Consider the following 21968-nt stretch of genomic DNA (forward strand, 5'->3'; position numbering starts at 1 on the left):
CACGGCACAGAATCGCCCCGGTCTCTCCAGGCACAATCCCGGGGTTGTGGCCGAAATTCGCTTTTTGGCTCCTCAGCCCTGCAGTGTCCCAGCCCGGGCAGGAGGACAAAGAATCGCTGCTGCCCTCAACCGCCGGGAGCTCGGTGTGACCTGGAGCTGCAGGTCCAGCTCGGTGTGAGCTGTGGGTGAGGCCGGGATGGAGCAGGGACTCCCCTGCAGCCCCGGCAGGAGCCCAGGCCGGAGCAGGGGATGCCTGAGAGAGACCCTGAGCCATGGGAAGCTCCTGCAGAGCCATGGAAGTGGCTGCTGGCGGGACTTGTGGGGGATCCCTGCTGGAGCAGCCTGTTCCTGAGGCATTGTGTGCTGTCGAGGGACACCAGGGTGAGGAGGACAGTGTCACAGCGGTTTTTGCCTCCCGCCGGTTCAGAGCAGCAGCGGTTTCTTGACCTCCAGCACGGCTCGGGACATTACAGACCTTCTTCTCCTCCAACATTTTAAAACCTATGAGGAATTCCCTGCAGCTCAGTGACCCTTTATGTACCCTGTGGAGATCCCGCCCTCCACTCCCATTGGCTGATTCTGCCGCCACTCCTCGTTCTCGAACTCTGATTGGTCAGAACGCGGCTGAGGGACAATCCCGCCTTGTCCCCACATCGCTTTGATTTCCCCCAAAAAGCCAAAATCTCCCCAAACCCCTTGGGCTGAGCGGAGGAACGGACAGGCTTTGGGCAGAAAACTCCCAAATCGTTGTTCCCCAGGCTGGGAAGGACAAACGGAACCAAACTGATTCGGGAGCTCCCAGCAGCTCCTCTCTGCCGGCCCAGCTGAAGGCCTCGCTGGCTGCTGGAGGCTGCACGGGCAGACTGGGAGCACTGGGAGCACTGGGAAGAGGCTCTGGCTCGGCTGAAGCCCCCGGGGCAGGGGCAGCAGGGCAAGGGACAGGGCTGCAGGTGCTGAGGGGACACGAGGGACAGCGCGGCCTTGACAAGTGTTTATTGAAAAAGTAATAAAATAATAAATAACAATAACAGCAATATAGGCACCATATACACTATTGGAGATCACACAAGGACATCTCACAGAATGCTCTGAGTTGGAAGGGACCCACAAGGTTGCAGTCCAACTCTTCAGTGAATGGCCCCTGTGGGGTCAAATCATGACTTTGGCATTATCAGAACCGTACCCCAGCCAAGGTCACATGCATAAGGCAGCAAATTTTTCAGAGCTGTGCCCACATATATACATATATACATATATGTACGTGATTAGTAAATATACAGGGTGCAAGAGAAACACAATGAGTTTTGTGAAGTTTTTTCTCTTTTTTCAGAAGGCTCAAGGAACCCTCAGGCCCAGCCCAGACAGGCACACATCAGCTTCCTCATCATCTCCTCCTCCTGCAGGTTCATATCCTGCAGAACAGGCACTGAAGGGACTCTGCAAAGTGGCACTGAGGTGACCCTGAGGATCAGTGCAAGAGAGAGGCTAAGGCTGAGGAAGGAACTCCCCGTGCTGAAGAAAGAGGCAAAGGTGTGACTACCCAATGTAGTGAGTTTGGGCTCTGCTGCACAGGTACTGCATTTCATTTAAGCAGCTCCCACTCCTGAGCACATTCTCAGCCAGGAATACACATGGTGCATTGCTCAGGACACGAATCCTGCAGGGAGGAGCAGAGACAGTGATGGAATCTCAGTGAAACACCTTGTGCCCCTGTGCCCCCCAGGCCCTGCCTGTGCCCCCCAGGACTCACGAGGAGTTGAAGTTGCTGCCATCCACCCACTGCAGCCGCTGGTCCTGTCTGTGCAGCCCGAGCCAGTAATCGACATTCCCACTGCAGTGGAAGAGGAACTCCTGGCAAGGAGAGAGGAGCCAACAGTGGGAGCTGCAGCCTGGCCCAGGAGCTCCCCAGGCTCCCCTCAGCCACCCCAAACCCCTCACTCACCATTTCCCAGTCCTCAAGCACAGCCAGGGAGGCCCCGAGCTCAGAGCACCGAGCCTGAGCCTGATACCAGGTGAGATGATCCCTGGAGAGGAAGTAGCAGATCCCTCGGTACCCAACCCAGCCATGGGGACAGGCCAGCAGCAGAGGAGTGTCAGATGGAACCGGAGGGTCAGGAGTAACCGGAGTGTCTGCACAGCTTCTCCCTGCAGAGCGAACAGAAGGTCTGAGGATTCTCCCCTCACGGAGCAGCCCGAGCTCCCATTGGCTGGTTTTCCCGCTCAAACCCCTCTGTACGTCACGATTGGCTGATTCAGCCGTCACTCCTCGCTCTCCCGCGCGCTGATTGGTCAGAGCGGGGCTGAGGGACGATCCCGGCCGTGAGGGAGCAGTGAGCCCGCAGTGCCCCGAGGGGTTGGGCTGAGGCTGCTGCTCCTCCTTACCTGACACAGCAGCCAAGGACAGCAGCAAAGCTACAACCAGGACCAGGTGCACAATCTGCATAACCAGTGTGACCTTGGGGTGGGATCTGATCCACTCAACAGCAGCTGGAAAGAGGCGCAGGCCGTGAGCATGGAGCTGTCCTGAGCAGGCCCAGCCCTCACATCCCCACCCAACGCCCGGGGAGCACAGCAGGGACCCTCAGCCCGTGTGCCACTCACTGAGCTGGCAGCAGGAGAGGTAAGGGATGGGATACAAACAGGGACAAGGGACACAGCCAGGGACAGGGACACAGGTGTGGGGACAGCCACAGGATAGCCAGGGGACAGGGGACAGCCTGCAGGAGGACCGGGGCTGTCAGGCCCAGCAGAGCACAAGGCCTCTTCCAGAGCCCTGGACACAGCCATACCCTGCCAGCCCTGTGCTCCTGGGGTGACACTGTCCATTGTCTCCTCCCTACAGGCCACAGCGCTGGCCCTGCACTCACTCAGATATCCTCCAATGGTTCTTTTCTGTTTATTCCTGGTTGCTGATCTGCTCCAGGGCTCCTTCACACTCCTATCACTGGACAAGAATTCTTCCTCCAAATCTTCATTTGCTATACACTCCCAAGTGGCACCTTCCTGCTTAGGACAAGTGGCTTTCCGTTTCTGAGGCAGGATTGTAACCGTGGCTGCTGATCTATCCTGGGGATCCTGGAGCTTCTTCATAACCACACGAACAGGGCTGGACTCCCTCTCCTCCAGCTCACAGCTGGGTTCTCTCTGCTTGGCATAAAGCTCATGTGACTGCCAAGACAACTGCGGTGCTGAAGAAACCTTTCGGAGTTTAGCCTCGGGAAGAGTTTGACATCCACGATCGCAGGTGGAAAGGACCATGATGAGAGATCCAGGCTGGTTCCAGGCTCAGGAGGGTGATCCAGCTCAGTCCTGCCCTGTCCCTGTGGATCAGGGGGACAGAGAAGTGATGTTCCCCAGGCTGTCACTGTCACCGACGCTCCTGGGCTGTCACTGTCACTGATGCTCCTGGGGCTGTCACTGTCACCGATGCTCCTGGGGCTCTCTCCAAGTCCCAAGGAATCCCCTCCGAGGCAGAGACTCCATACTCAGCAAACCCTGCCAGGACAGAGACAAACTCTCAGTTTCTGGATCCTGATTCAAAAGGGAATGGCTTCAGCCCTGCCTGTCCTCAGATTCCCATTCTGGCACTGCCTAGGAAAGAGTTGGCAACGATTTTTGGGCACAGGTAGAGATGGAATGTATTCATGTCTTGGATTAGCCACAAACAAATGTAATTATATAATAAGGAAGAGAAGCACAGCAGCAGCATTGGCACAGTAACATCACTGGGGTCACACAAGGCCATTTCACAGCATCACAGAATCCTCTGAGCTGGACAGAACCCACAAGTATTGAGTGTAACCCTCAGGCAATGGCTGCTGTGGGGTGAAATCCCAACCTTGCCATTATTGGCACCATGCTCTAAACGAGGTCCATTCCTATGGCAGCACATGTGTCAAGGCAATAGAGAAATGGTTAAATATACAAGTACAGCATTACGGTATAAACATGTTATGCTAGAGACACAGGATGAGTTCTGGGATGGTTCCAGAAGGAGAAAGAAACCCCCAGCTCCAGCCCAGGCAGCATCCTGAAAGTTCATCTCCCGCAGAACAGGTAGTGAGATGTTCATGGGACCAGGCAGTGAGGTGACTGAGGTGACAATAAACAGCCCTGAGGGACTCAGCATTGTCCCCTGCATGCCCTGCCCTGGCGGGTTGCAGCCTGGCGACATCAAGCGCTGGCAGCGACCTTTGTGTCCCTGACCGGAACAGGAGGAGGGACCAGCAAAACTCCAATGGTTGTGCCTCCGCGGCAATCGGGCGGGACAAAACTCTGCCTGCCCTGAGCTCGGCTTGCTCACAGCTCTCCAAGTGACGCTCAAATCTATCCTGTCCCATCCCAGCCCGGGCAGGGACATCTCCCGCGACACGAGGGGTCCCAGCCGGGTGCCGCATGGCCAGAAACAGCCCCGGGGACAGGAGAGACACCTCTGTGCTACCCACAGCAAGTGGGACGAGCCAGCGCTGCTCCGGCACCGCCTCCTGCCGAGGCAGCAGCGGCAGCATGGTGGGGACACAGGAGAACGAAGGCGCGCCACTGCTCCTCTGCTGCCCTCTCCGCCCGCAGCGAGCCCCGAGCCCCGGCAGACCCGAGCGCGGCTCCCACCTGCTCTGAGGCTGTTTTTGAGCTCCGAGGCCCCTCAGTCCTCACAGACACTCTCGCAATGGCGGCTTGGCTGTACAGATATGTCTGCCCTGTTCTGACCAATCAGCGCCCGCGAGGAGGAAGAGTGGCGGGAGAATCAGCCAATGGGAGCGCGGGAAATTCGTGCCCGCGGCTGTTGCTGTTCCCACGGCTGGGTGGAGTTTCTCGTTGTGCCAAAATAGATACTCTAGTGGTGGCTTTTCGCACGTGTCGAGGTGGATGCTCTGTGTGTGCTGTTGATTCTTATAGAAGTAGCTTTGTTATATAATAATAACTAAATGCCTTTCTTTTTCTTGGTAACTAAGGTATAGTGCTGAAAGAGCTAATATAGTTGCTTTTAAATACTTCTAGTTAACCTACAGTAATTAAACCACCTGCTTAGTTGGATAACATCTAAAAAGCGGGCGTGACAAGGATCCCTGCCACTTCTATAAGCGATGTCACCTGCTGAAACCATGGAATAGGGGGGAGATACAGGACTTAACAAAAGGAACACGCAAGCTCAACAGAGGCAGGGCCAGAGAAACCATGCAAAAAGTTCCTGGAACATGTAAACTAGTTTGAAGAAATGCTTGAATATGCATAATTGTCTATGAATATGCATTGGATGGTGTCGACCTAGACTTGACCTATGTACATGACTTGATCTATAGTCACAGTGTGCTTTTGGCTGAGGGCCAAACACCCAGCGCTGTTACTTTTTGCTTTATTGTCTTTCTTCTCCTATTGTCCTTTATTAAACCTTTGAAATCCTAACAGGATTTAAACTTCGTTTTTCACATTGTGGTTGCACATCTGTGGTCCTCTTCTCCCCACTCTGATCTGAGTCACGCATTGGCAAAAATCCCTTGTGCTCCAATCCTCTGGAGTTGATCACAAACACCACCAACCTCCCACACACTGCTGCTGTCCGACGCTCCTCTTTTCCCTACCAACAGCCCCACGCACTTTTTTTCCTTCCTGAGTGACACAACATCCCTGTGCTCACACTTTCAAAGCGAGCTGCAGAGCCAGACTGTGGCCACGTTAAAAACATTGTTCTGATTGATAAGAAAGATGGGTGCTGATGTCTTTCCAAACAATTCCATGGGTGAAGGAATGGCTGTTAACTGGATCAACTGCAGGCTGCAGGTTTGATACAGAGTCCAGAAGTAAATCCTGAAACCACACCAGCCTGAGTTTCTGAACTTTGGGATGAAACTAGAGGTTCAACGGGGAAATATGTGGTAGGTAGTTCGGGAAGGCTGTGCCTTCCTAGTACCTCAGCCGATGGGGAAAGGAACAGGGCAACAAGCAGCCGAGAGTTTGGGATAAAAGGGATAAAAGCACCCCCTGAAACCTCGAGAGAGAAAGCAGGTGTTTGCCTTGTCAGATTCTCTCTTTATTCCAATAAAGTCACAGGACTCCTCTGTCTCCTTTATGTTGACTTTTCACAGCGGGATTTTCCGTACATGACCAAAACACACCTCTCTGGCCTTAAAAACAGCGATCCAAAATGTCCCAACAGTCTCTTGGAGTTGTCCTGGAGCAGTTCCTCCCTCTGACTAAGCTGGTCTGTCACTCAGCCTCCTCAGGCTGCACAGGAAAGAGAAAAAACAAGGAAAGGCTCGAGGGCTGGGATAAGGGCGGGGAGAGTTCACTCATGGTCGAAATTAATTAATTATTTCGTTGAATTAATTATCAAATCACAGCAGGAGAATGACTAGTAAAATAAATCCTACAAAAACACCTTCCTCCCACTCTTCCCTCCTTCCCAGGCTTCCTTTTATCCCCAATCCTGATTGCCTCCTACCCACCCAGGGGCACAGAGGATTGGGGTCACAGCCAGCTCATGGCACTGCCACCCCCTCAGGGACAGAAATCCTTGTTCTGGTCCAGACTGGCGTCTCTCCCAGGGGGCACAACCCCTAAAAAAGGCTGCTCCAGCGGTGATTCCCCACAAGTGCCACCAGCAGTCACTTCCATGGCTCTGCAGGAGCTTCCCATGGCTCAGGGTCATTCTCAGGCATCCCCTACTCCAGACGCAAGAGCCAAGAACTGGATTACGGAACGTAACCCAAGAAAATCGAGTGAGTGAAACTGCATTTCTGTTCCTTTTTCAGAGCCCGCCCCTCGCTCCCATTGGCTGAGTCCCGTCACTCATCCTTCTCTAGCGCGCTGATTGGTCAGAACGTGATAGAAAAGCGATTCCCGTCCCTTCGTCTGGCATTTCGCGCGGCGCCTGCAGCGTGGGTGGAGGGGGTGGAGAGCTCCGTGAGAGGTGGCGGTGAGTGGAGCGGACCCGGAGCGGCGGCGGAGCTCGGAGAGGCCTCAGCGCAGGTGGGAGCCGCGCTGCCTTGTGCCGGGGCTCGGGGCTCGCTGCGGGCGGAGGGTGCGGCAGGGAGGCTCTGGCGGTTTCGTTCTCCCGTGTCCCCGCTGTGTTCCCCCCGCGTTCCCCCGGTCCTCCCCGTGTTCCCCCTGCCCTGAGGCCGCTGAGGGAGCGGCTGCTCGCGGTCACCTTGCCGCTGATGCTGGACCATGGCGGGCTCGTCCCGGTTGCTCTCGGTATGAGGGGCTTGGCTGCCTTGTCCCCGGGACCGTTCCCGGGCCTGCGGCACCGCGCTGGGGGCCACTGGTGCAGCGGGAGATGTCCCTGCCCGGGCTGGGCTGGGGTTGACTTGAACATTCCTTACACGGCCTGTGAGCCAGCCGCGCTCAGGGCAGGCAGAGCCTCGTCCCGCTGGGTTTCTCGGGGTGAAGCCATCCGAGTTCTGCCTTCCCTGCCAGTCCCCACCTCCTGCTCCGGGCAGGTGCCCAAAGGGGGCTGCCAGCCCTCGATAAAGGCATTTAGTTATTATTGTATAAAAAAATCTACTTCTATAAGAATCAACAGCGCACACAGAGCATACCCCTCGACATGTGCGAAAACCCAACACTAGAATATCTTTTATCACAAAAGCAACAGCCACATGGACTGTCCCGCGCTCTGTTACTGATTCTCCCGACACGCCTCCTCGCGGGCGCTGATTGGTCAGAACAGATTGGTGCGGCTGACAGCGAAGCCGCCGCTGTGACAGAGACACCGGTGAGCATCGGAACTCAAAAACAGCCTCAGAGCAGGGCGGAGCCGCACTCGGTTCTGCCGGGGCTCGGGGCTCGCTGCGGGCGGAGAGGGCAGCAGAGGGGCAGTGGCGCCTTCGTTCTCCCGTGTTCCCCCCGTGTTCCCCCCGTGTTCCCCTTGCCCTGAGGCCGCTGAGGGAGCGGCTGCCCGCGGTCTCCTTGCCGCTGCTGCCTCGGCAGGAGGCGGTGCCGGAGCAGCGCTGGCTCGTCCCGCTTGCTGTGGGGAGCACAGTTGGCTGCGCTGTCCCCGGGGCTGTTTCTGGCCATGCGGGACCGGGCTGGGAGCCCTCGTGTAGCGGGAGATGTCCGTGCCAGGGGCTGGGTGCGACGGGAGGAACTTGAACGTCCTTTAAAACCCAAAGCACTTGGGGACAGGAAGAATAAGATGTTCAGTGCAGGGCGGGGGGGAGTCTCGTCGCACCCTGTTGCTTTCGGGAGCAGAGCCATCAAAGTTGCGCCTTCCCTGCCAGGCGCCGCCAGTCCTTCCTCCTGTCCCAGACAGGGACCCAAACGGCAATGCCAGCGCTCGCTATCCCTGAGCTCCAACCCTCAGCGCAGGGCATGCAGGGGACAATGCTGAGCCCCTCAGGGCTGCTGGTTCTTCCCCCCCCCCGGCAGGCTGAGCCCGATCCGCAGCTGCCCTGTTCCCGCACTCGGCAGCTCCCGGGCGCTGTCCTTGCCTGTCCCTAACTGTCCCTGCCTGTCCCTAACTGTCCCAGCCCGGAGCTGCACAGCCAGAGGGGTTGGGGCTGCAGGGCCGAGCTGGGCCCGGAGCTCTCTGACACTGTGTTTGTGTCCCCAGGTGCTGCCGGGGAGCAGAGACAGGGCAGGGCTGAGCTGGCAGCAACTTCCAGAGCCACGACTAGCCAGGGCCTCTCATCGTGTGCTCCACAGTCAGCCAGGGCAGCGGCTGTGAAACTGCACTGGAAACTCAACTCGGTGTGTGTGTACCATCAGTGCTGATGTCTCCTGAGCAAGATCTCTCTTCTAAGTGTGCAGTGAGTCAAGATATGAAGAGTGGAATCGGTACCAGTGATGCACAGGCTGCTGTGGGCTTTGTTCAGGTGCAAAATCCTGTTTATCAGGAGCTAAACAGCGACAGTCCTGTGTCTGTAACGAGTCAAGTCCAGGACAGTGCCTATGGCTCCATCTATCACGGTGCAAAGGATCTCCAGGATCCTGAGGACAGGTCAGGAAGTGAGCACCCAGACCTGCCTCAGGTGCCACATCCTGCTGAGCACAACCAGAGAGATTTGATTTATGAATCTGAAATGAGGCCAAGGAAGGACGGAGATGTTGAGATTCCCATGGATGCCCTGGGTGCTCAGAATGGATCAGCAACCAGAGGTACAGGATTGCCTCAGCTGGCAGACCCTGCTGGGCACAGGCAGGGAGAAGCTGCTCTTCTGTTCGGGCAGAGTGAATCCCAGCCTAGGAATCGGATTGGAGAGAAGTGCCAGGATGGATCAGCAACCAGGAATAAACAGAAAAGAACCCTTGGACGATATCTGGGTGAGTGCAGGGCCAGCGCTGAGGCCTGTAGGGAGGGGACAATGGACAGTGTCACCCCAGGAGCACAGGGCTGACAGGGAGTTACTGTGTCCAGCCTTGTGCTCTGCTGGGACTGACTGCCCTGGCCCTGGGCAGTTCTCCTGCCATAGGCTGTCCCCATGGTATGTCCCTGTTTGTCCCCATGCCCTCTCCCATGGCTCCCTTGCTGCCAGCTCAGTGAGGGGTGAATGAGCTGGGGGTTCCTTCCTGCTCAGGGCAGCTTCATACTCACGGCCTGTGCCTCTTTCCAGCTCGTGTTAAGAGGATCAGATCCCACCCTGTGCTCACGCTGGTGCTGATTGTGCTCCTGCTCCTGGCTGTGGCTCTGGCGGTGTCCTTGGCTGCTGTGTCAGGTAAGGAGGAGCAGCAGCCTCAGCCCAACCCCTCGGGGCACTGCGGGCTCACTGCTCCCTCACGGCCGGGATCGTCCCTCAGCCCCGCCCTGACCAATCAGCGCGCGGGAGAGCGAGGAGTGACGGCTGAATCAGCGAATCGCTGGGGCCAAGGGGGTTTGAGCGGGAAAATCAGCCAATGGGAGATCGGGCTGCTCCGTGAGGGGAGAATCCTCAGACCTTCTGTTCGCTCTGCAGGGAGAAGCTGTGCAGACACTCCGGTTAGTTCTGACACTCCGGTTAGCTCTGACACTCCGCGGCTGCTGGCCTGTCCCGATGGCTGGGTTGGGTACAACAGGACCTGCTACTTCCTCTCGAGCGATCGTGTCACCTGGGATCAGGCTAAGGCTCAGTGCCCCAAGCTCAACACCACCCTGGCTGTGCTCAATGACAAGGAAATAGTGAGTGAGGGGTTTGGGGTGGCTGAGGGGAGCCTGGGGAGCTCCTGGGCCAGGGGTGCAGCTCTGACTGTTGGCTCCTCTCTCCTTGCCAGGAGTTCCTGTTCCACTTCAGCAAGAACAACGATTACTGGCTCGGGCTGCACAGACAGGGCCAGCGGCTGCAGTGGGTGGATGGCAGCAACTTCAACTCCTCGTGAGTCCTGGGGGCACAGGCAGGGCCTGGGGGGCACAGGGGCACAAGGTGTCCCCCTGAGGTTCCAGCGCTGTCTCTGCTTTTCCTTTCAGGTTTCCTGTGCGGGGTGAAGCAGGGTGTGTGCACCTGGCTGAGAATTATCTCAGGAGTGGGAGCTGTTCAAGTGAGATGCAGTATATCTGCAGCAGAGCCCAAACTCAGCTGTGACAGAGGATAGAAGTAGGATTTTCCCTGTGCTGAGTAGTCAAAGCTTCATTTCTTCCCCGACAGCACAAGGATGTCCTTGCTCAGCCACAGTGTCTGCCTTGCACTGATCCTCATGATCACCTCAGTGCCTCTTCTCAGAGTCACCTCAGCAGGGAGATGAACCTGCAGAAGCAGGAAATGATGAAGAAGCTGATAGGTAGCTGCTTTGCCTGGGGCTGGAGGTTCCTTTCTCCTTCTGCAATCATTCCAGACCTCATCCTGTTTCTCTTACACTACATGTTTCTACCGTGATCTTTTCTATATATCTTTATATAATGCTGTGGAAACGGATTTCAAACACATTCTCCTAACAGTGGATTTCTACACTAATCCTGTATCTCTACACTGGTTTACATCATTGCATACACACTACAAACAGGTCCTTCCATGTGAATGTGATCTTCCTTGGTAGCAATAATGCCAAAATTGGGGTTTAACCCCACCTGGACCATTCCTTTAAGGACTGGACTCAAAACTTGAACTCTTCCAACTCAGGGGGGTGTGTGAGATGTCCTTGTGTGACCCCAGCAGTATTTATGGTGCCAATGTTACTTTTGTCAGCAAAACTGCGGGAAAAACAAAACCAAAAACCCTCTAACAACATTTTTAATGTTAGAGAGTCAAGGCATTACTTTATTTTCTGGCCAGGATGTACCTCAGAAATCATCCACACATAGCCTGGCTGTGCAGAGAGAATCATTCCATGACACATCATTTGACTTGATTTTTCAGATATTTTATACAGTGTTCAATGGGCCAAAGTTGAGCAAACCCCCAGTATTCAGTTTTCCTGTTGGATCCGAATCTCCTCACCTCTGATGTTAATTAGATTTTTCATTCTTCAGTTTTCCTATCAGTCCTTTCCTGACCAGGTGTCTTAACTGGAGTGATGTTCTGAAGAGGAGGAGGAAGAGGAGTGTGGGATGGGAATGAGAAAGGGGAGGAAAAGGAGGAGAGAGGGATGAGGATGAAGATGGAGATGAGGAGGAGGAGGAAGAGAGCAGGATGAGGAAGGGGAGGAGGAAGAGGAGGGGGAGAGTGGAATGGAGATGAAGACAGACGAGGAGGAGGAAGAGGAGAGAGGGATGAAGGAGAAAAGGAAGAGGAGGAGAGACGGATGAGGATGAAAATGAAGAAAGGAGGGGGAGGAGGAAAGTGGGATGGGGATGAAGATGTGGAGAAGGAGGAGGAAGAGGAAGAAGAGGGAAAGGAGGAGGAGGAGAGAGGGATGGGGATGGGGATGAGATGAAGATGGAGAAGAGGAGGAGAGCTGCTACTGGTTTCTGGTTTTGTTTGTTGCTGCTATTCTTGTTATTGCTTGTTTACTCTGCTGTAGATACTAGTAAAGAACTGTTATACCTTCCCCCATATCTTTGCCTGAAAGCCCTTGATTTCAAAGTTAAAATAATTCGGAGGGAAGGAGGGTTACATTTTCTACTCTAAAGGAGGGTTCTACCTCTCTTAGCAGGCACCTGTCTTTCCAACCAAGACAGAGGGGTTGGAAAGGTCTGAGTGCCTCGGGAGAGTCAAAGAGAACTGTGCTCTCCTGAAGTTAAAGAGCTGCAAATGCTGATCCTCCTCCCCATAACAGCTGACAGAACCCGCAGGCAGTGCTGGATGGTGAACTCTGATCGCTCCGATCTGCTCCGGCAGAGCCCAAAGCTCTGCTCTCCCCAAATTCCCCTCCAGCACTTCCCCCGCGCCTCTGGCTCCATACAGTGGCACCGATGTCCCCAAGTCCCCAAACCTGGTTAAATTAGCTCAAATTCAGGTGGGAATGCCCAGTGCCTCCGCCAGGGGGAGGAATTTCACAAGGGAATGAGGGAATCCTGTGAGGCACCGCACAGAGTCCCTCAGAACAGGCCGGGAGTCCCGCCGGGAGCAACTGCCATGGCTCTGAGGGGCTTCCCACGGGCTCGGGGTCTCTCTCAGGTATCTCTGCTCCTGCCGGGGCTGCAGGAAGTCTCTGCTCCATCCCGGACTCACCACAGTGGTTCCTTAGCCTCCTGCCCGGCCCGGGACATTCCAGGCTTTTTTTTCTCTCCCGACATTTTGAGGAAAGGTCTGGAAGCTTCGCTCCCCTCACGGACCCTTTTATACCCCATATAAAGCCCGCCTCTCATCCCGATTGGTTGATTTTCCCGCCCAAAGCCCACCGCTCCTTCTGATTGGCTGATTCTCCCCTCACTCATCATACGCGAACGCTGGTGGCCCAGAGCGGCTCTGAGGGGCGATCCCGCCTCATCCCCTCAGCGCTGCGATGTCTCCGCTCCTGACGCGACCCCAATTGCGGTGCGGATTTTGCAGGTTTTATCTCCTTCATTATTTTATTTCTTTTGCAATAAATGCTTATGAAGCCACCCAGCTGTCCCTCGTGTCCCCTCAGCACCAACAGCCCCACGAGGGCTTCAGCTGGGCCGGCAGAGAGGCTCTGCTGGGAGCTCCCAAATCAGTTCAGTTTGGTTTGTCCTTCCTGCCTGAGGAAAAATTATTTTTGAGGTTCCTACCCTGGAGAGACTCCTCTCTCTCCCTCTTCCCCTCCCCTTGGCACTGCTGGGTTGTGCTTCAATCTGCCTCCCTGAAGGAGAGGAAGGTGGAAGATTCTGGAAGATTCCTGTCCCCCTGCTCAGGTGAGCTCAGGCTGCAAGGAGGGAAGAATTTCCCACAAAAAACAACATTCCCAATTTTAGAATCAGTTTTTTTTCACGATCAGCCTCCCCTTGACTGCAGCAAACACCTGAACAAGCTGCTCTAGTGCAGCTCTCTGATGTTTCACACTGCTGACCACAAGAGCCGCCTTTGCTCTCAGGGGGGACAGCGACCACCAGCGCCTCAAGGCCATTTATGGGGTGGAAAAAGAGCTTTGGGTGATGTTTGTCTCAGGAGGGACGGAAATCGGGGGGGTCAGGGCGGAGGAGCTGCGGAAATGGGGCTCTGGCTTGGCTGGGTGCTCGCTGCAGAGTTTAAAAATCACCTCAGCCAGGTCATTTTCTCTTAAATGGGGATAAAGTGCTGATTTTGGGGTGTTTCAGGAGGTGCTTGGGGGGTTCTCAGCCCCTCGGAGAGGAGCAAAGCTCCCAAATGCACCATCAGCGATGGTGCCTCACACTTTTATACCTTTAATTCCTGTAATTTTGGGTTGTTTTGTGTCTTTTCTGCCTCCAACAAATCCAGTCCCATCCTGGTTTCCAAAGGGAGCAGCTGACTGTCTCCTGAAAATGAGAAATTGGTGAAAAATAGATTTTCTGAGCTCTTGGAAACATTTTCCATCCTTTCCCCTTGAAGGAGAACCTTATTTCCAAAGGGTCACTCTGTTTTTTGGGATGACCTGGTGGGATTCAAACTCCAGGAAAGACTTTGAGGGAGAAAATCAGGAAAATTCCTTTATGGAAAGGGTTGTCCAGGTGGAAATTCCCCATCCCTGGGGGGATTGAACAGCCCTGAGTTTGTGGCACTTGGGGACACTCAGGGGTGACTTTGGCACTGCCGAACCCCAAGATTTTTAACAACATTTTCCAACCTCAACAATCCCACCATTCCCTCAGAACCACCCGATTTTCTCTTCCCCACCTTAAATCAGCACATTGGACAGAGGGGGGAAAAGCTAAAGCCGCCGCTTTGCTCAACCCGAATTTTGAGTTAGTTCGGCTTTTTTTATTGTTAAAGTCGCGCAGTTTGGGTGATTTTTAATGCTCGGAAAAGCCGCGGCTACATTTCTGCCACCACACTCTCCTCGATCCCCTCGGGAGGAACAATTTCTCCCCAATTCCTGCCCGGTTGGGAGGCGGAGGATGTGGCAGGTTTCGCTTTTGCCCGGGGCCGGGCTCTGGGGGTGGCTCCGCTCAGCTCCCCCCGCCCGGGGCCGGGCTGGGCAGGGCTAGCGACCCCCGGCAGGCTCCGGCCAGCTCGGCCAGGGCCAGCCGGAGCTGCCGCCGGTGCCACCATGGCCACCGAGATCGTTTATGCCGACCTGGAGCTGGGGCTGGAGCAGCGCTGCGGGGGGAGGCTGCAGCCCCCCGAGCCGGGCTGTGAGTGCGGATTTGGGGAGATTTGGGGAGGATTTGGGGGGATTTGGGGGGGATTTTGGGGGGTTGTGGTTGTGAAAAGTCGCAGGTGGTGCAGGAGGGGAAGGGCTGCGGGTGGGATCAGATCCCGATGCGATTTGGGGTTGAATTTCTTGGATGCGCCGGGCACTGCTTTGCTCCGCGGCGCAATTAAACGGGGCTAATTCCTTAATTAATTCCTCCACTGCGATTCCCTCCCGGGGGATTCCTCCTCGGGATTCCCTCCCTCGGGATTCCTCCTCCGGGAATCCTACCCCGGATCCTCCAAGGGATTTTTCCCCTCGGAATTTCTCCCCCGGGATCCTCCCCGGGGATTTCTGCCGGAATTTCTCCCCCAGGAATTCTTCCCCCCGGCATCTTCCCGCTGCGATTCACCCCATGGCATTCCTCCCCGAGCATCTTTCCGCGGGATTTCTCCTCCGAGAATCTCTGGGATTCCTCTCCGGGTTTCCTCCCCTGGGAATTCCTCCCGGGTTTCCTCCTCCGGTGCCCCGGGAATCCCAGAGTGTGACACCATGCGACCTGCTGTCCCCTCTGTCCCCTGCAGCTCCAGGCTGTCCTCGGTGGCACCGCGTGGCGCTCGGGGCTGGCTGGACCGGGAATGTCCTGCTGGGAGTGGCCGTGGTGGCTCTGGGCTGCTCGTGTGAGTGTGGGGAGGGGACAGGGGGGGACACGGGGGGACATGGGGACAGCCTGACAGCGGGGAGGTGACCCGGGGGGTTGTGTGGCCATGGGGAAAATGTCTCGGGTGGGTCGGACAGCCCCGGGCTGAACTCGGGCTCACCCAGAGCCACCATTCCATCAGCCCCGTGCCCAGCTGGTGGCACATAGCTGTTGTCACCCCCAGCACCCCCAAACCCCCCCGGGCAGGCGGCAGGGAGACCCCGATGGCTGCTGGATGTCGGGGAGACCCCCAGAGGGGCAGGGCTGGGGGAAACCCCCCCAAACCCAGGGCTGCCAGCTGTGCCCGTGTGGGGCAGGGGGTGCTGAGCAGCTCCTCAGCCTGGCCTCAGAGCCTCGGCGCTGCACGAGGGGGACAGAGGCTCTGCGGCTCTCGGAGGTGGCACCAGAGCCGCGGTGACACCTCGAGGGGCCACATCCTGTCACCGGCACGAAGCCACCGTGGGTGGGGACAGCTCTGAGCAGGGGGAGCTCAGGGCTGCACAGTTTGGGGCTGGCAAGGTGCTGTCACTGCTCAGCTTTCTTTCCTTCCTCTGCAGCTCTGCTCCGGCAGCCGGAGAACCAGAGGAGCTGCAAAATCGGGAATGGGAATGTTGGGGATATCAACAGCGTCCGAGAGAATGTTCTCCAGGAGCTCAGGGGAGCTCTCTGCCCGTCACAGCCACCAGGTAACAACCCTGAGGTGTCTCTGCTCCAAAAACCTTCCCAAAATCTCGTGGCACACCCAGATCGGAGCCCCAAGGGCAGCTCAGGGTGTCCCCGGGGAGCAAATGGGAATGAAACAAATTAATCAAACCAGAATTAAACTATGGTGCTTCACTGGGTGTGCTGGGGATGCAGTGGGGATTTGGTGACTTAACCCAACTCTGATCCCATTTTCCAGCGGCTCAGGGATGCAGGATTTGCCCCCAGGGCTGGACGCTGGGAAGGACCAAGTGCTACTGGGTTTCCACTGGACAGAACCCTTGGAACAAGAGCCAGGAGGAGTGCAGAGATCACGGGGCGACGCTGCTGCTGCCGTGGGATCAGAATGAGCTGGTGAAGGAATGATTGGGGTGAAAATATGGGATTGACCCGGGGCTGAGGGCTGGTGGCACCCAGGAGGGGTGAGGAGGTTCCCAAAATCCCAGGATCAGCTCCCTCCCCCTGTCACCCCCAGGTGCCTCTGAGGGACATAATGGGTCTCAGTCCTGGGATGAGCACAGACCCATTTTGGGGTGACAATCCATGGCCATCAGGGTCACCGCTTGTCCTTCCACCAGGCATTCCTCAATGACACCCTGAAGAAATCCAAACGCAGCTTCTGGATTGGGCTGTGGATGCCTGAGGCTGGGAAAGGCTGGATGTGGGTGAATGGCTCCAGCCTGGACAGAAACCGGTGAGCACTGGGGGTCAGGGGACACAAACACCCCAATGTCACCTGAGGGACTCCAGGGTGACCCAGGCTATCTCCTGTCCCTGCAGGTTCCAGCTTGAGGAGAAACCTGGAGAATGTGGGACAGTCATGGGGGACAAGATCAGCTCTGATATTTGCACCAGAACGTTGCAGTGGATCTGCGAGAAAGAAGCCACCAAACTCTGAGCTGGGGGCTGGAGAGACACTCGGGGGGGATGTGGAAGCTGCTGCTGTCACTGCACAACCACCTGCACAACTGGACGGTGACATTTCCTGCCTCTGCTCTCTGCTGTGTTCAAACCACATCATCAACAAAGAGCAAAACCCCCAAATTGTGTTTTCCTGCCTGCAAAGTTTGGCAAGGCTTCTGCCTTAGATAAATACTTCTTATATTCTTATATAAACTAAGAATATAGTTTATATATTCTGATTTGTTTCACTCGAATCTGCCCCAAAGCATCAATCACAAGTCCCTCAGTCACCACCTCAGGGCTGGGCTGGAACAGTAAATTAATTGGTATTTTTACTGGAAAAAAAGCACAACATTTACTCCAACAGTAAATTGCCATCACATTTGGGATTCCTTGGCTGTTTCCATCAGTGTGGTCCAGAGCTGCTGTGGGCTTTTCTGCTGCTGTGAGGTTTTTCTCCAGGAGAAAAGTCCGAGAGACCCTGGGAGTGAAACAGGAGGACATTGACCCTGCTGGGGTCAGTGAGAGGTTGGAAAGGTCTGAGTGCCCCGGGAGAGTCAAACGAGAACTGTGCTCTCCTGAAGTTAAAGAGCTGCAAATGCTGATCCTCCTCCCCATAACGGCTGACAGAACCCGCAGGCAGTGCTGGAGGTGAACTCTGATCGCTCCGATCTGCTCCGGCAGAGCCCAAAGCTCTGCTCTGCCCCAAATTCCCCTCCAGCACTTCCCCCGCCGCTGCAATCCCCGCCCGGCAGCTGAGATGTCGCTGCTCGCCGAGAGAGTCACGGCATAAAACCTTCCTGAAAAGGGTTTATAGTGCCTGGGAGAGAATTTCTCGGGTTTCTGGGCTCCGTGGGTTCTGTGGCTCCCTCAGGGACACGGGGTGGCACAAGCCACTAAGTGCAACTTTCATGTTACCTATTTTATTTAATTTTATTTGCCTTTTTTCAAACTCGCACCTTGCTGGTGCCTCACTGCAGCTCCTCCAGTGCCAGGGGAGAGCAGAAATGCACCTCTTTTTCTCAGAGCTTATTCTATTTTTGATCCTTTCTGTCATTCCCACCTCGCCCATCCCACCAAGGACGCTGGGCTGCACAAACCTCTCGGGCTTCAAAAGGGGCCTCACCCACCACTGCTCCCTGAGGCCTCCTGGACCATCAGCTTCCACATGATGAACTTTTCCTGCAGGTTCATCTGCTGCTGACCAGGCACTGAGGTGACCCTGAGGATCAGTGCAAGGCAGACACTGCAGCTGAGGAAGGATCTCCCTGTGCTGGCGGGGAAGAGCTGAAGCTCGGACTGCCCAGCACAGAGAAAATCCTTCCTCTATCCTCTGTCACAGGTGAGTTTGGGGTCTGCTGCAGATATACTGCATTTCATTCGAGCAGCTCCCACTCCTGAACACATTCTCAGCCAGCAAAACACACCCTGCATTGCCCAGCACAGGAACCCTGCAGGGAGGAGCAGAGACAGTGATGGAACCTCAGGGGAACACCTTGTGCCCCTGTGCCCCCCAGGCCCTGCCTGTGCCCCCAGGACTCACGAGGAGTTGAAGTTGCTGCCATCCACCCACTGCAGCCGCTGGTCCTGTCTGTGCAGCCCGAGCCAGTAACGGCTGTGCTTGCTGAGGCAGAACAGGAACTCCTGGCAAGGAGAGAGAAGTAGTGGGAGCTGCACTGCTGGCCCAGGAGCTCCCCAGGCTCCCCTCAGCCACCCCAAACCCCTCACTCACTATTGCCCAGTCCTTGAGCACAGCCAGGGAGGCCCTGAGCTCAGAGCAGTGAGCCTTAGCCTCATCCCAGGAGAGACGATCCCTCGAGAGGAAGTAGCAGATCCTGTTGTACCCAACCCAGTCATGGGGACAGGCCAGCAGCAGGGGCGTGTCAGGAGTAACTGCAGTAACCGGAGTGTCTCTTTGTCTTCTCTCTGCAGAGAGAACAGGTCTGAGGATTCTCCCCTCACGGAGCAGCCCGAGCTCCCATTGGCTGATTTTCCCGCTCAAACCCCCTCGGCCCCAGCGATTGGCTGATTCAGCCGTCACTTCTCGCTCTCCCGCGCGCCGATTGGTCAGAGCGGGGCTGAGGGACGATCCCGGCCGTGAGGGAGCAGTGAGCCCGCAGTGCCCCGAGGGGTTGGGCTGAGGCTGCTGCTCCTCCTTACCTGACACAGCAGCCAAGGACACCGCCAGAGCCACAGCCAGGAGCAGGAGCAGAGTCAGCACAGCCAGGGTGAGCAGGGGATGGGATCTGATCCACTCAACACGAGCTGGAAAGAGCCGCAGGCCGTGAGGATGGAGCTGTCCTGAGCAGGCCCAGCCCTCACATCCCCACCCAACGCCCGGGGAGCACAGGAGGGACTCTCAGCCCGTGTGCCACTCACTGAGCTGGCAGCAGGAAAGATCAGGGATGGGGACACTGACAGGGACAGCCAGGGCCAGGGAACAGCCTGCAGCAGGAAAACTGCCCAGGGCCAGAGGCACCCGGGGCTGTCAGTCCCAGCAGAGCACAAGGTCTATTCCAGAGCCCTGGACACAGCCACACCCTGCCAGCCCTGTGCTCCTGGGGTGACACTGTCCATTGTCCGCTCCCTACAGGCCACAGCGCTGTCCCTGCACTAACCCAGATATCCTCTGAGGGCTCTTTTCTGTTCATTCCTGGTTGCTGATCCATCCTGGGAATCCTGGCACTTCTCTCCAATCCCATCCCTGGGCTGGGATTCACTCTGCCCCAGCTTCTCCCTGCCTGTGCCCAGCAGGGTCTGACAGCTGAGGCAATCCTGTACCTCTGGTTGCTGATCCATTCTGGGCACCCAGGGCATCCATGGGAATCTCAACAACAGCTTCATCCTTCCTTGGCCTCATTTCAGACTCACAAATTGAAACTCTCCAGTTGTGCTTGGCAGGATGTGGCACCTGAGGCAGCTCTGCATGGTTGGTTCCTGACCTGTCCTCTGGATCCTGGAGATCCTCTGCACTATCGTTGTTGGAGTTATACCCACTCTCGCTCCCTTGACTACCTACAGACCCCAATGTGTGACTCTTCTGCTTCCCATAACCAGGATCTTGCACCCGAAGTATGTTTGCACCCCCAGCAGCCTTTGCACCCCAGGGGCACTATCCACTGGCCACATCTTCACTCACTGCCCACTTAGGCGACAGATCTCGCTCCGGAGGCATCAGCAGCAGTTGCAAACGCATGCCGAGTCCCAATTGCAGCGCACGTTCTCTGGTCCGAACGGCGTTTTTCCGAGAAGTGCTGAGTGGAAATGAAGACAGAGCGTTCCTCTATTGAGGCCTTAAATCGCTAGTAAAAAAAAATTTAGACGCAGACACACAGCACAGGAAAAGGGTATTACCTTGGTTTAATAGGATCCCAGATGCACACCGACAAACAAACCCCGACGATATCTCTCGTATACAATTTATGGGCAGCCTAGATTAGAATACCTATCTAAAAGTCTCCAATCAGAAGTCTAACAAATGAAGTAATTGCCCCCTTATTAAAATTACCTCCCCCCAAAAGATTACTACTTAGTTTACAAAAACATGTCTCAGTGATGAGGCTCTGTTCAAGGTTGGTGCCTCATGATCTTGAGATTGTGGGGTTTGTTTCGTCTTCCCCAAAGGATTCTGAGCAGGGCAATGGGCACTAGGGTGATAGAACGTAGGGTTAAGATACAGGGAGTAAAAAGTACAGGAATGGGGAAGGGTAAAAGGATATATATAAAGGATATATAGAGAGTATAAAAGTAAAATTAAAAGGACAAAAACCCATCAGGCATCACTATCATGTTCTGACCAATCCGCGCGCGAATGGTGAGTGACGGGACGACTCAGGAAATGGCAGCGAGGGACGACTGCACCGAAAACAAAAGCGATTCTGTTCACTTGTTTTGCATGAAGTTTTACCAGCTTACTGCAGTGCTGGGCTGGGCAGGAAGGCAAGAGCTGCTGTGGGTGAGGCCGGGATGGAGCAGAGACTCCCCAGCAGCCCTGGCAGGACTCCAGGCCGGAGCAGGAGATACTGAGAGAGACCCTGAGCCATGAGAAGCTCCTGCAGAGCCATTGAAGTGGCTGCTGGTGGCACTTGTGGAGCAGCCTTTTTTAGGGGTTGTGTCCCCTGGGAGAGACGCCAGTCTGGAGCAGGACAAGGATTTCTGTCCCTGAGGGGTGGCAGTGCCATGAGCTGGCTGTGACCCCAATCCTCTGTGCCCCTGGGTGGGGAGGAGGGAATTGGGAAGGAGAGAGAGATATGGGGAAGTTGTTTCATTTAGGATTTCAATCATAAGTTCAAATATTTTCACTGTTGCCCAATCTGTAGCACAGGCCAAGTCTGCTCTAAGTATTCAGATTATCAAAAGCAAGAAAGTTTAAATTTAGGCCTGAAGTGCAATCCATAGAGGATATAAACAGGCCAATTGTTGGAGAAGGACACAATAAATGATTAAATGATGTGATAAGGACAGAATAAATCATTAAAGGCAATGCAATAACATCATTTAGAGATGAAATCAGCAGAGCACCTGCACCCAGGCAGGAGTCTTGTGAGTTCCTCAACCTCCATTAGAAAGACTGAGAACAAATCCAAGTGCATTTTATAAAAGGATGGACTTTGGGATCCTCAGGTGAAACCCAGGACTCGCCTGAGCTCTTTCTCCTGGCAAGAGCAGAGAAATTGTGAAGAAAACCAGAAGTTTGTGCCTCTGGGAAATGGAAAATTGGGATTTTTGGTAGGCACAGGAGCTGTTTATTCCAAATTAAACATCCTGCAAGGGGAATGAAGTGGTGACTTTGTCACAACTATCAGTCAAATGAGCCCTTTTTTACACCCAATTGAATTCAAACTGGGGAAATGATGAAAAACTCATGGATTTTGCACCTGCCCAGCTCTCCAGAACCATTATCAGGGGGAAATAGGCTGGAAAAATTGAAAAAACAGATCAAGTCTCATGAAGGGGAAATTCAGATGGAAATGTGTCTAGTCCTGAGTATAAATAGGTGTATCCTTCAATTCTCATGGGACAGGAAAGAACGTCACATCTGAGCCTTTTGCAAAGTAAATAAAAACTGCAGTAACAGACAATGTGGGGGCAGAGAGATTTCTGCAAA

The 21968-nt window shown here is 55.2% G+C and overlaps 3 protein-coding genes across 10 annotated transcripts in view; 2 read left to right on the forward strand and 1 right to left on the reverse strand.

Moving 5' to 3' along the window:
- The window catches only part of LOC146421593 (uncharacterized), a 34624-nt gene that overhangs the window by 624 nt on the left and 12032 nt on the right, over positions 1-21968 (forward strand). Inside the window, exons 2-6 of one of the 4 annotated variants that reach the window (XR_014848643.1) lie at positions 8549-9258; positions 9549-9650; positions 9888-10090; positions 10183-10283; positions 10376-11401. Coding sequence is in view for 3 of the 4 variants with exons in the window: in XM_085047273.1 (XP_084903399.1) it covers positions 8709-9258; positions 9549-9650; positions 9888-10090; positions 10183-10283; positions 10376-10490 (1071 nt within the window). In the remaining variant the exon portion in view is untranslated. The remainder of the gene's footprint in view (positions 1-8548; positions 9259-9548; positions 9651-9887; positions 10091-10182; positions 10284-10375; positions 11402-21968) is intronic. The other 3 variants (XM_085047273.1, XM_085047272.1, XM_085047271.1) reach the window with 3 other exon arrangements.
- LOC146421594 (C-type lectin domain family 2 member D-like) lies at positions 978-20062 on the reverse strand. 5 transcript variants are annotated; one of them, XM_085047286.1, is made up of 6 exons: positions 4609-4722; positions 2868-3495; positions 2383-2487; positions 1943-2145; positions 1751-1851; positions 978-1657 (listed from the first exon to the last, which is right to left on the reverse strand). In XM_085047286.1, exons 2-6 carry the CDS (start codon positions 3256-3258, stop codon positions 1537-1539), a joined length of 921 nt encoding a protein of 306 aa, XP_084903412.1. In that variant the 5' UTR covers positions 3259-3495; positions 4609-4722; the 3' UTR covers positions 978-1536. The 5 variants fall into 5 exon arrangements, with proteins under 5 accessions (XP_084903412.1, XP_084903411.1, XP_084903413.1 ...); XM_085047285.1 differs by having other exon boundaries at positions 2868-3591; positions 4609-4719; XM_085047287.1 differs by lacking the exon at positions 4609-4722 and having other exon boundaries at positions 2868-3355; positions 3409-4025.
- Positions 14283-16994, forward strand: LOC146421595 (killer cell lectin-like receptor subfamily B member 1B allele A). Its single transcript, XM_085047323.1, has 6 exons — positions 14283-14557; positions 15141-15236; positions 15814-15942; positions 16158-16312; positions 16537-16652; positions 16739-16994. Exons 1-6 carry the CDS (start codon positions 14473-14475, stop codon positions 16854-16856), a joined length of 699 nt encoding a protein of 232 aa, XP_084903449.1. The 5' UTR covers positions 14283-14472; the 3' UTR covers positions 16857-16994.

Source organism: Lichenostomus cassidix, unplaced genomic scaffold (assembly GCF_008360975.1).
Source record: "Lichenostomus cassidix isolate B80296 unplaced genomic scaffold, HeHo_3.0 HiC_scaffold_33, whole genome shotgun sequence".
NCBI classification, from domain to species: domain Eukaryota; kingdom Metazoa; phylum Chordata; class Aves; order Passeriformes; family Meliphagidae; genus Lichenostomus; species Lichenostomus cassidix.